The sequence below is a fragment of the Cnephaeus nilssonii genome (genome assembly GCF_951640355.1).
Source record: "Cnephaeus nilssonii genome assembly, chromosome: 21".
Lineage (NCBI taxonomy): Eukaryota > Metazoa > Chordata > Mammalia > Chiroptera > Vespertilionidae > Cnephaeus > Cnephaeus nilssonii.
Window position 1 is genome coordinate 43,100,465 of NC_137092.1, and position 13,141 is coordinate 43,113,605.

Consider the following 13,141-nt stretch of genomic DNA (forward strand, 5'->3'; position numbering starts at 1 on the left):
GCAGGCTGGCCCACCTCCGAGCACACTGCCTTCCACGTGGCCTGCTCTCCCCAGTCTCTCCGTCCTCCTCCGCCCCGTGGCTTCGGAAGGACCGCGCTGTCTGGTGCCTTTACTCTTCTGTGGCTGCGGCGGCCCACGGCGCCCAGAGCGCTCTGGGTGAGAAGGCTCTGGGTGAGAAGGCTCTGGGTGAGAAGGCGTGGCAGCGCAGCACAGCCTCATGAAGACAGGGCCTGCAGTCCGGACACTTGGGTTTTAATCCCACTCAGCTGCCAAGGCCTCTAACTCCTATTTTCATAAGTATCTCCCCGATTGTGTATTTTCTGACTAGTGTGAAGGAACAGACCGCTAGCACCTCCCACCCAGCCCCACCACGGTCCTCGCCATCAAACCCGTCCCGGCCAGCCATCAGCCATCGGTGCGACCCAGTGCGGGAGGGGCAGCGGGAACCCCGGGCAGAGAGGCAGGTCAGTCCTCCCGCCAGGAGCTCGCTCTGATGCAGAACGCAAACCTCACAAATCTTCTTGAGAAATGGGATGGAAAAGAGCAAAATCGGGCTGTTACTGAGAAAAAAACAGGAAATATGCTAAACACATGGCTTAGGCCTTACCACAGAAAATGAGCTTAGACACCAGTATCAGCATCACGTGCTAGAACCGGGCCCGAGACCTCCGCTTCCACACCCAGGGCCCTCCCGGACGCCCCCCGCCACAGCCTGTCGGGAGAGGAAACGCATTCATCGCTTCCTAGACAGACTGCAGACTTGTTCATGTATCCAGATGCTAACTGTATGCGTTTGGTCAATAAATGCTTTGTAAAATGTATTTGCAAAGCTCAATACTTTCATGCAAATCTTATTTTAGACACAAATCGATGGTCCATGTTTTAATAACCACATTATTAATGGGACGACGGTGTTTAACCTGCCCAGGGAGACGTGCCGCAAGCCCTCGGGCAAGCGAAGCCCTGGGGTGAACGAGGTCCTGGCTTGACAGGACGTGCCAGGGCCAGCCCCGCCCCCCGCCCTCAGCTGTGCCACCGCACATGCCCAGACCAGCCCCGGCGCCTGCGGACCAGTCTCTGCGAGAACTGACCAGAGCCCGGCGCTGGGTGGGGACGTCCTTCTGCCATTTCCCACAGCGGCAGCCTGTGGTCTGCATTATCCCAAGTTCCCTCTTTTCCCAACGGAATGAATTCCTCAAGGTACAGAGACTAAAAGTTTATTTCCCTGTCCAATTATTTTCTTTAAAAAGTTTACTTTTTGATAAAGTAAAACCAACCTTCAGTACCATAGAAACCCTTCCCCGTGAACAATGCACATTATCTCTGTCCGCTGCGAGGGGCCAGGCCCAGCCAGGACCGAGCCGCGCACCCTGCGCGGACACAGCGGCAGGATGTGTCCAGGACGGCATGGTCCCTGGCTGGGGAACAGCCCACAACTGGAAGATATAAATAAGACCTTCAAGGAGCTGAGAATCATAAAAACGCCCAGAATCCAGTCCACAGCTCCGGGGCAGAGCAGCCTGCGGTCCGGGCGGGTCACCAAGAGAAGCTGCTCGCTCTCACTGCGAGGACAGCGCCCGCCTCACAGCCCGTTCTTCACCAGCTCGTGGACCCCGTGCTCGTCAATGATCAGCGGCGCGTGGAACTCCCTGTGCGCCACGAGGCTCTCCAGTCCCTAAGAGGAGGGCGAGACGAAGCAGGTTAGGAAACAGCGACAGCGGCTACAAGGCAGCCGGGGCTGCGGCCACGCTGCAGGGTGTGAGGGCAGGAGCTGGGCCGAGATCAGAGGGTGAGTCCGTAGGAACCTTTTTCCTTATTGCAGTACTTCTTTATATGGTGGCCTGGTGTGCCTGTAGTTTAGTCTTATGCCATGAGCAAATTTAAAATAAAACCCAAAATTTAGTAAGAAGAAGTTAGCACAAGGTCAGAGGATTAGGAACCTGATTAAAGTCGAACACAAAGCAGTCAGGGTTTTTTCTTTCTCTTTTGAATTGCCACCATTCCCGGCTCCCCAAGAACACCAGCCTGACATTTACCCATTTCTGAATGAAGCCTGGGTTCACTGACCTTCAAATACTTCCAGGTTGTCTAAAAGGGAGCCGGGTGGGACTCTGAGTGACCTGGCAATTTGTTGGCATCAAATCCCTTTAAACCTCTGCAGCTGACAGTGGAGAATTGATGGTTGTTTTTTGTTTTTGTTTTTTATTGTGTTTTTTTTTTTTTTACATTTTATTTTATTATCTTTTTAATCTTTATTGTTGGAAGTATTACATAGGTCAGTGATGGGCAACCTTTTGAGCTTGGTGTGTCAAACTTCGCCAAAAAACTGAGCATAACTCGGGTAGTGTGTCACTTTGAGGAAAAAACATTATTTCGCAAATGTTTCATCCTCGGCATGCGGCCGCCTCAGAGGCCGCGTGTCATCATCATCAGAAATGGCTACAAGCGTCAGTGCTGACACACGTGTCATAGGTTCGCCATCACTGACATAGGTCCTCCTTTTCCCCTCCTGTTCCAGCCGCTCCTGCCCCCATCCCACCCCCTCACCACCCTATTGTCTGTGTCCACGGGTTATGCGTATGCGCACACGCACAAGGTCTTTGGCTGGCCTCGTCCCACCCACCCTCTCCTGCCTTCCCTCTCAGGTCCCACAGTCTGTCCATGCTTCAAACTCTCTGTTAAATTGTTCATCAGTCTATCGGGTTCATTTGATCCCACATAAAGGTGAGATTGTGTGACACTTATCTTCTCTATCTGGTACACACTTTAAACTGAGCTTAATGACCACTTATAACAGCATGAAACAGACAACACACAGTAAAATTATTCTGATTATAATGGAATCTCTAAAGTTAATAAGATGATACTCATTTAATCGTCCCCAGTTCGGGTCACTTGCTAAGCATGGGGGAGGGGTGGCTGCCTCTGACGGGGTCTCTGGGAAACACGTCACACATGAGAAGAACCAGCTCCCTGGTTCTCAAAGCGAGAGCACTAGGTTTATGAACAAAACAGACCCTCCGCGTGGCTCCGTGGTTGGAGCATCGGCCTCGGATTCAATTCCCAGTCCCGGGCATGTACTTGGGTTGCAGGTTCGATCCCGCCCGTGTGGCAGGCAACCAGTCGATGTGTCTCTCTCACATGGATGTTTTTCTCTCTCTCTCTCCCTCCCATTCTCTCTGAAGGGCAATGGGAAAAACATCCTCAGGCGAGGATTAATAAAAAATAAACGAAGGAGCCAAAACCGGTTTTGCTCAGTGGATAGAGCGTCGGTCTGCGGACTGGGGGGTCCGGGTTCGATTCCGGTCAAGGGCATGTACATTGGTTGCGGGCACATCCCCGGTAGGGGGTGTGCAGGAGGCAGCTGGTCGATGTGATGTTTCTCTCGCATCGATGTTTCTAGCTCTCTATCCCTCTCCCTTCCTCTCTGTGAAAAATCAATAAAATATTTTTTTTTTTTAAAAAGAAAAATAAATAAATAAAAAATAAATGAAGGAAGAGGAGCCGAGGGTCCATCCACACAACAAGGCAGCCATGTTCTGAAAAGCCGCTGCGTCCCAGGTGCCAGGGAAAGGCACCGAGGTGGCGGCGTCTTCGTGGGAACCAGCCTCGCGGGCTCCGCGCAGAGCCGGGGACTCGCGGGCAAAGGCCGAGAGCTGAGGCGGCTCTGCCAGGCCCGCTCCTCGGGAGGGTCCCCGCGACGCTCCGTCCCGGGAGGGCAGCTCCCCTGAAACGTGACCCAGAACCAGACTCCACTTTTAAAGGAGCAGGACAGCCATACTCACTTCTCCGGCGTAGGAGGTGAGGGGGGAGACTTCACACTGGATCGGGTCATCGCTGGCATCCTTCAAGCTGGGGAGAGACCACTGTGTCACAGACGGTCCCCACGTCGCCAGCCAGAGGGAAAGGACAGAAGAGCTTTCCTCTGAGAAGCGTGTGAGAACAGAGTTCTGCTGTTAACAGCCCGACGACCACCCAGCGCCCAGAGGATTAGGTCCCGGACACGGTCAGGGTCAGCAGACACCCCAGGGCGTGCCGCCTCTCGCCGCCGGTGCAGCAGCGCCTCCTGGACATCTCACTGTTTACACTTCCAAGTCTTAACGGACAAAGAAGGGACAGCGGACTAAACAGACATGTTCCGGTGCGTCCCAGGTACTCTGACCCTTCACACTTCACTTTACTCCTCACCACACCCAGAGAGCGAGGCACCAGGTCTGACAAAGACGCTAACGATGCAACCCGTACGGCAGCCACTCGCCACATGGGCACACTTGAACTCCTGGAAACTGTAAAACTGAATTTTAATTTTAAAATTCAATTCGCATCACAATGACCGTGTTCAAAGTGCCCGTAACCACGCATGGCTGCGACAGCAGGCCCGCCACCAGCGCCTCCTCCAGGCCACGCTCAGCACTGACAGCACCTGCAAGCCTGCGTGTCTCAATCACCTGGCACAGAGCAACAAGCAGTGTTAAAACGTATTTAAAGCCATGAGACCTCTGAGTTTTCGCCAGTTTGAGAGCTTTACAACAGGACCCAGGGTGCACAGAAGCCTGGCCTCCTGCCACCTGGAGACCCCTCTCCGTCCCTGTGCTCACACGTGGCCTCAAACGACAGCCCAGCCCAGAGCCGAGCCCGAGTGGGCCATGCCCGGTCTTCCTCCGACAGAGCCGTCAGCTGAATTCAAGCTGCTCGCGCTCATGTCCTGCTCCCCGGACCTCCATCTGCCATGCCACTCAGACCAGGCCACTCCGGGTTATTCCAGGTCATTCCCACCAGGTCCCTGTGACGAGCTCACCTCCCCACCTTCCCTTGCCTCTAGATAGCTCAAGCCCCACCTTCCCTACTGCTACTCCACAGCGCCCGCCCTCCTTCATTTATTCAACAAAACGATGCTTCTCGGGCATCTGCTGAGGCACCGCGCTGCGGCTCAGCTGGTTGGATTCCTGCTCAGGCGCATACCTAGGCTGGGGGTTCAACCCCCGGTCGGGTATGTAAAGAAGGCAACCAACTGATGCTTCTCTCTCACATGGATGTTTCTCCCTCCCCTCTCTCAAGTCAGCAAGCGTATCCTCAGGTGAAGGGGAAGACCCACATGCACCGGGACCCTCCCGGGGCCGCAGGAAACACTTGCTCTCCGCACGAGCCCCGTGGCATCTGCACGCTGACAGCATCTGCGGCCTGAGTGGGGGTGGCTCTCCGGCTGATGGGAGGAAAGATGCTTTAAAGGTGGGGTGCATGGCTCTGCAGACCTGTGTCAGCTTCCATCACGAGAGCCCCAGAGATCCGGCACAGACCCCCTGGGCAGCTCAGGGTCACATACGCCAAATGGGAAAATGAAGTTCCACCTGAACCTGAACCTGAACCCGAGGCCGAGGGACTTGGTTTCGAACCCGAGGAACACATCCTGGCCTGAACATGACCTCTCTCTGCACCACAGAGGTCCCACCACGGAGAACTAAAGGGAACGGGGAGAAAAGTTAGCGCAAAGCACCTGAACAGGGAGAACTTTAAAACTTTTTGTATCTTAACTGAGAACTGGAGGGTGTTTGCACCTGTATAATTAAGAAATGCTCACTTTTCAGGTTCAAAGCTGTGTGGTTCAATGAGAAGGAAATTTAGGGTCGAAAATCTATTTCTTAAATCATAAAGGCAGCTGCTTCCAGACCCTGCACCCAGTCCCCCTGGTGCGAGGATGACCGACCCGGGACTCCTAGAAGACAGGAGCCGGCTCTGGCGTCCCCCTCCTTGGCACAGCCACGTCCCAGACCCGACAGCCATGCCGGCCTCGGCAGGGCGAGGCAAAGGACAGACGGCAAGGCAGGCGACAAGGCCCCAGACCCTGCCCGGCACAGTCCCCAGGGATCTCAACAACCTACCCTCCAAACCAGGCCTGCCCCCCGCGGGGGTGCAACAAGCATCTGCCGCTCTCTCTAGCTACGCAGACCATGGCTTTGCAGATGCTGCCAGCACCCAGAGGGGGGAGGACATGGGGGACTCCAGCTAAAAATGACCTGCTCTTAGAAGACACTTTCTTAGGAGCAGGACTGCAAGTGACTGATATTAACCCAGAGAGACCGAAATGGGGAGCTATTAGCATGAGAACAAATCAAAGAACAGTGTCTGCCCCTCGGGGCCTCAGGCAGGACGTCCAGTCCAGGAGACACACCTCACAGCATACTTGGTGTCGCTGTGCGGGGGCTCCCAGCCAGGCACCTGCGCCGGGCCTTACCTTCACTTGCGAATGCTCACTGCGGCTCAGACACCTGTGGGGTCTTAGTACGACATGCTGCCCGTGCCCAGCATGCACTGCGCTGAGTTAGTGTCCAGAAAGATGCCTGCCACCAAGGAAGCAGCGCCCACCGCAGCCCCGCCCCGCCCGCGGCAGCGCTACACTAGCTCAGGGAGAAGCGCAGCCCGGCGACCGCATGCTGCAGGAGGCGGGGATAGTTACTTGTCCGCGACCCCGGCTGTGACGGCCTCGGGCTGTCCGTGCGCAGCGGTGCTGGGTGGGAATAAAGAAGCATTACTGGGCGAGCAAACCAAACATAACGAGGAGGGAACTGCAAACTCTGCTGGCCTGGAGGCAGGATGGATGGTAAAGGATAAACTCAGCAAAGGAGATGGAGGGCTGAAAAACAAACTCAATGGCCAAGACGAAGCAAGGACAGCTGACCTGCCCAGAGGCTCGCTGAGGAGACTCCCGGGGCGGCCCTGGCCAGGACGCCCAGCACGGCCCCCTCGGTGACACAGCCAGACCAGCCGCCCGCCAGGCCCAGCACGGCCGCGCTCAGCAGCTCCCAGCCAGACACTCCGTCCATGAGGGTGCAACTGACCGGCAGGACATGCTTCGTGAGCACAGAAACCCAACGACTTAGCAGGGCTTCCAGGGGCCAGTGAAGGTTTTATCATAAAACGTAAGATTTAGCCTAAAAGGACTTTGTATCCGGCTGAATAGCTCTTCACAATCTCCTAGTTTCAACTTATAAAATCCGTAACATTTCTCAAGGTTGGGCCTCGGGACTCGGTGGCATTCATTCCCTGCCTGGCGCCTCTCTTATGACCTGAGGCTGCCACGGTGGCCCTGTGTCTCATAGGAGTGGGGGTGGCGGGAGTTTTGGGGGTCCCCCAGATGTGTGGGCAGTGACCTGTGGTACAGCTGCTGCTGACAGCCAGATCCAGAGGCACACCAGAGGGGTCACCTTCCAACTCCTGCTCAGTTGGAGTCATTTCACGCCCGGGAGACGTGTGAACACGAGGGCTTCCGCAATCCCTGGCGGGGAGCAGGCGTTCCGCACCCAGGCAGGGATGCTGAAAAGATGCTGAAAGATGCAGTAACAGCAGAGAGAGGAGGTGGCCAGGAGCGAGGGCCGGTGCACACACTCACCGGGGAATGGCGGGCAGGCGGCAGCCGTTCTCGTCGATGAAGTGGCCCCCGGCGTTGAGCACCCAGCAGTGGTGCAGGGACATGAGCGCGTGCCGGGCCGTGGTGGGGTTGTCCTTGCCGTTCTGACTGTCTGCGTTCTTCAGAGGGGAGAACTCGTCTTCCCGCAGCACCTCATACACCACAAACTTCCTGCGGGGAAGTGAACGGAGAAGCCTGGCTACAGAATAAAGCTGCTCCCAGCACGGCCCCCAGGGCCCAGCCTCCGCTCCCCCCGCGGGTCTCCACGCAGCCCAGACAAAGGCTCCAAGAAATAACTAGTCACAGAGACTAGAAATCTTGGTGCAAAAAGATCCCATTAGTGTCTGTTCTGGGGAGAGAAAGGATGATTTAGGAATGTATTTGGTGAGATGACTCTTAGCTAATTTGCTCCTGCGTTTTCATACTGGTCAGTTCGGAGATTTTCTGGCGAGCTACAGGATCTAAGCACACTCGCTGTGACACTTGCTCTCAGGCAGGGAGACGCCTGAGCCCAGGGCCAACTCTCTAGCGGGCTGGTAGCCGCTGAGACCACCGACATGAGGAACAGCCTCCGGGCAACTCGGCACTCGTGGACGGGGCTCTGATGCCGTCACAACACCCGGCACCGGCCTCAAGTGTGCAGAGGCCGCGTCCTGCCTGGGCGGGGGAGGCAGGTTCGAGACACTCGGTCCATCCTACTGGCTGTGTTAAACCTACTTTGCAAACTGGAAGATGTCGAAGACGAACTTTTCCATCTTTATTCCATTTGGCTTGTCGGGCTCCATGCGCTGCCCCTGGGAGTCCACGTACGGAATCTTCTTCTGAGCCACGTGGTGCTGCAGCTGCGGCTCGTGAACACTAGGCGGGAGAGAGACGGTCACTGCGAGTGGGAGGCGCTCCGAGGCCCGCGCGCCCAAGTGCGGCCTCACACACCACACCCGTCACACCAACGCCTCCCGGGACCCCATCGTTCATAAACGCTCTCCTTTGCCCCACTCTCCCCGGGGGGCCTCCAAGCGGGGGGAAGTGGAGCACCAACAGTCACTGCGGTGAAGGAGCGAGGCACAGGGCCTGGGACTCGCTGGGAACCGAGTGGACGCCGAGGGCCAGGCTGACTGAGCAGCCACCCTGTGCCCTTCACTCTACCACCCGGGCGGGCAGGCAGGGCAGACGCTCCGCCCGGGCCCGGCTGCCCTCACTCTCTAAGGCACCAGCTCCCGCAGACGGGCACCCCCTCTGCACGTCCCGGACGCTGGCTCAGCAGCTGTGGGACAAATGCGTCTCCAAAGTGTCCGGCTGTGGGAGAGACGGGGTGCGTGTCTGTCCTTCGCTTCACCCAGGCCTAGCACGCCGGCAGGAGGGAAGAGAAGAAAAGGGGCGACTGTGCCCTCAGCTTACGCCCCGGGAGGGGCTCCTATGACCCAGCTCACTGACCGCCAGAGCCAAGGACATGTCACTGGGCAGAGGTGACCCCAGGAAGTGGACGAATTCTGCAGGACTGGACTTGGGGTTATCTCCCGACTTCTCACGCAACCAACATCCCAACGCCCACGCTGCCGTACTTGACAATGTCTCTCAGAAAGGGCACGGTGAAGAAATGGTTGGCGATGTTCCCCGCGTTGAACAGCAGCCGCCCGTCCGGGCCCCGCCGCTGCGCCGTGGCCAGGGAGATCTCGCTGTACTCCACCACCTGGTACACCCCATCCACGCGGCACACCACGCCCACTGGCTCTGTCGGGTTCGTCTTCTCCACCACCTGCCCAGGCAGACAGCACAGGAAGACACGCACTCGCGAAGTGCCCATCCGCCACTTCCACAGCCCCGGTGCACCTGCACGTACCAGGCAGGGGGAGTCGCTGGCTGCAGACCATCCCGGCCCCTGCACAGTCTCTGACAGACTCCCTCCCAACTGGACGGGAGGCTCAGCGCTAACTGCCCGGGGAGCAGCAAGTCCCCGACACAGCGGGCAGCCCGCAGCGCAGCCTCCGGGCTCCGGCTGTGGGAACCGAGCCCTCGCTCCTGCCTTCGCCGCCGGCAGGTCGGCGCTGGCTGTGCTGACTAAGGAAATCAGTTGCTGGAGAAAAGTTGTAACTTGACTGATTTGATTTCATCTACACTTAGCAGAGACTTTTCAAACCGGGGACACACTTCAGGAATCTCCGGAACTGGGAATGACTGAATGAGAAACCTATGTCCCCCAAATACCTTTACGTTTATTATTTAATGTATCCTTAACCACACTCAGCTACTTGGAGAATAAATGGGATGAAATTTCTCTGAGATTCACAAGACAAAAAGTAAGGCCTTCTGCCTCTCGTTTTATATTGCCCAAATCACTATTTCATTTGAAAAAGGCTTTCCCCCCCCCCCCCCCCATTTTCATTCACGGAAACAGCATATTCCTTGCTTTGCGGGATGTCACTGGGAGGCAGGGCAGCAGGCAGGTAGAAAGGCCCACCCCACTGATCCGTGTCCCTCTAGGCTTTGTCTGCAGAGGTTCTACGCTTTAAAAAAGTTTGCAAACCAGCTAGGGCCTTCTGTCAATGGCTCCAGGCGGGGGAGCTGAGAGAAAGGGTGTGTGGAAATCAGAGGGAGATGTAGGAGCATTTCATTAAAAACACCTCACAGGTACTTCTGACACCCGCCACCCCAACCCCACACCACTCATCTAAACGTCTAACTTGTCCAGGAGACAACTGTGAGCGAACTGCTTTGAAGGCAGGATCCGATGGCACGAAGAGCCACGGGAGGGTCACAGTAAAGAGTAGCTGAAGGGACTGCGGGCTCTGCCTGTTCACCCACGTTCCGGCCTGCTTCCAAGCATTCTGAAAAGTGTGTCCCCGGTTTGAAAAGTCTCTGCTAAGTGTAGATGAAACCAAATCAGTCAAGTTACAACTTTTCTCCAGCAACTGATTTCCTTAAGTCAGCACAGCCAGCGCCGACCTGCCAGCGGCTGAAGGCAGGAGCGAGGGCTCGGTTCCCACAGCTGGAGGCCGGAGGCTGCGCTGCGGCTGCCCGCTGTGTCCTCGCACTATTTGCCCTGAAAGGAGCACAGGATTCGGTGAAAAGGAACCTTCTGCCAAGGAAGGGGGGGAGCTGGAGGGGACAGCACGGCCTCTCGGAGGCGCTCCCTCCATCAGCCCTGCCTCCCACTCCCTGCCCACAGCGGGCGTCTCCCTACCTGGGAGTGTGAATCGACTCCTCTCATCCCGTGAGAAAAACAAACTTGCACAGGTTTGTTTCCCGATCCCCTCTGTGCCCCCTACTCCCACCGCATGGCAACAGCAGGAAGCTTGCACACTGCACACGTGCCAAGTGCTCATCTCAGGGTGAAGGGTTGACTTCCATGACAATGACTAACCTCCAAGGACTGGCAGTCTAAATGACAAAGAACGCATCTGTGCACTGCATGCAGGGGGAGGGCAGCTGGCATTATTCAGAAACAACAGCGCGGAATTCAGAGCTTGCTCTGCTGTCACAAGCCAAACCCTGAAAGCTGAGCTACAACCCATCAGCCTCAAAGTCCCTCGCCGCTTTAGAAAATGAGTGGGAGTCCGAGAGCGTTTGTGAAAGCCGGGACAGGGAAACAGCCACAGGAGAGCCCGGGCGGGCGGCTCTGGCTCTCTGAGAAGTGAGAGAAAAGGGGCCTTGGGGACAGGTTCGGGAGCTGGCCCAGGACAAGCTGTTGCTGCCCGTTGCTCCCCTGGTTGCAAGTCTCGTGGGGTCCCTTAAAGGGTAGGAGATGGGTGCCTGGGGCTGGGGGGAGGTGCAGGCTTGTGCTAGAAAGTGATCTTTAACTCACAACGGTCCTGCCCTTTCAGCTTTGTGCAAACCACACTACGCTATAGTGCCAGGTAGGCAAACTGCGGCTCACGAGCCACATGCGGCTCTTTGGCCCCTTGAGTGTGGCTCTTCCACAAAATACCACGGCCTGGGCGAGTCTATTTTGAAGAAGTGGCGTTAGAAGAAGTTTAAGTTTAAAAAATTTGGCTCTCAAAAGAAATTTCAATCGTTGTACTGTGGATATTTGGCTCTGTTGACTAAGGAGTGTGCCGACCACTGCTCCAGTCTATTCTCAAGGCTCTCATTCCTTAAAAAGCTGAACTCACAAGACAGGAGCCTGGTGAGAAAGTACTGCAAAGAATGCTACTGCTGCAATGTGACTCTCCCTAACGCAGAGGCTTTTAAAACCATGTCTTGATTTTACTACAATGAAAAGGGTGGGAGGACAGATTAGTAAGTGGTTTCTGATGCCTCTAGGAACTGGACACACAGCAGTCCAGTCCCATTTGGTTCCAGACACAGACCTGGGGGCGTGGAGAAGAGTGACTGTGAGACCAGCACCTCATGAAGTCAGGGCACCAATCACAGCTCCTAGCTACCAGCACACGTAACTACTGTAAGGGGTTTGCTTTTATAACGTGACATGAGCCCGGCTGGCGGGGCCCAGTGGTTGAGCGTTGATCTATGAATCAGGAGGTCATGGTTTGATTCCCAGTCAGGGCACATGCCCGGGTTGTGGGCTCAATACCCAGTGGGGGAGGGCGTGCAAGAGGCAGCCGATCCATGATTCTCTATCCTCATGGATGTTTCTCTCGCTCTTTCCTTCTCCCTTCCTCTCTGAAATCAATAAAAAATATGTATATTAAAAATCCTATATAATAAAGATTTAATATGCAAATGGTTGTTACGCCTTGAAGCGTAACAACCGACCGTGTAATGACCGGATCATGGATCAGCAGGAGGGTGAGGCAGCGAGCTACAAGTGGGTGGCGGAGAGCTACAAGAGGGGGCAGGGCAGCAGGCTATGAGGGGAGGGGGGCGGGGGGCGGAGGGAGCTACAGGAGGGCAGGGCAGCGGGCGGAGAGCTACTGGAGGGCGGCAGCGAGCTACTGGCACACGGATTCGTGTGAAGGGCTACTAGTATATATATAATGTGACATGATACTAAAACGAGAAGTGGTGATGAAGCCTCAAGCCTGGAAATGACTGAGGCCTGGAGCTCAGGTGCTCATTTCTGAGGTCAAACGGGCTGACACCCCTTCCAGGTTCACATTGTAGATAGATTTTGAGAGAAAGGACATCTTTATAACAGAAAATCTCCAACCAGGGATCTCGCATGTCTCTGTGGCAAGCCTTCTTTTTAAACTTATGCCATCTAATTTGTTTTTGTCAGAAAGACCTTCCCTTCATGTCAATATTATAAAATTACTAGAGGCCCGGTGCACAAAATTCATGCACGGGAGGGGGGTCCCTCAGACAAGCCTGCACCCTCTCTCCAATCTGGGACCCCTCGGGGGATGTCTGCCAGTTTAGGACATCCCCTGTGGGATCAGGCCTAAACCAGCAGTCGGATATCCCTCTCGCTCCAGGACCTCTGGATCCTAACCATTCACCTTCCTGTCTGATTGCCCCTAACCCCTCTGCCTGCCTGCCTGATTGTCCCTAACTGCCTCTGCCTGCCGGCATGATCACCCTTAACTTGCCCCCCTGCCAGCCTGATCGCCCCTACCTTTCCCCCTGCTGGCCTGATTGACCTTAACCACCTCAGCCCTTGGCCTAAGCCACAGTCTGGCCACCCTCTGCAGGAGGCAACCTGGCGGATCAGGGGAAGGCACCGCCCCCATTACCCCGCTGCTGCTGCCACTGCTGGCCTGAGCGTGGGCCCTTCGCAGCCGTGCCTCAGCCCTTTCGCAGCCGCCCATGGCTGCCTGAGCCTCGGCCCTCGCAGCCACT

The 13,141-nt window shown here is 56.0% G+C and overlaps 1 protein-coding gene across 3 annotated transcripts in view; it reads right to left on the reverse strand.

The window, feature by feature from the left end:
• Positions 1-1,201: 1,201 nt before the first annotated feature.
• The window catches only part of UAP1 (UDP-N-acetylglucosamine pyrophosphorylase 1), a 30,072-nt gene continuing 18,132 nt past the window's right edge, over positions 1,202-13,141 (reverse strand). For 2 of the 3 annotated variants that reach the window (XM_079761980.1, XM_079761981.1), the window contains exons 6-11: positions 8,968-9,161; positions 8,123-8,263; positions 7,388-7,576; positions 6,455-6,505; positions 3,786-3,852; positions 1,202-1,675 (exon numbers count right to left, since the gene is read on the reverse strand). In XM_079761980.1, coding sequence (XP_079618106.1) covers positions 1,583-1,675; positions 3,786-3,852; positions 6,455-6,505; positions 7,388-7,576; positions 8,123-8,263; positions 8,968-9,161 — 735 coding nt within the window. In that variant the 3' untranslated portion in view covers positions 1,202-1,582. The remainder of the gene's footprint in view (positions 1,676-3,785; positions 3,853-6,454; positions 6,506-7,387; positions 7,577-8,122; positions 8,264-8,967; positions 9,162-13,141) is intronic. The other variant, XM_079761982.1, reaches the window with a different exon arrangement.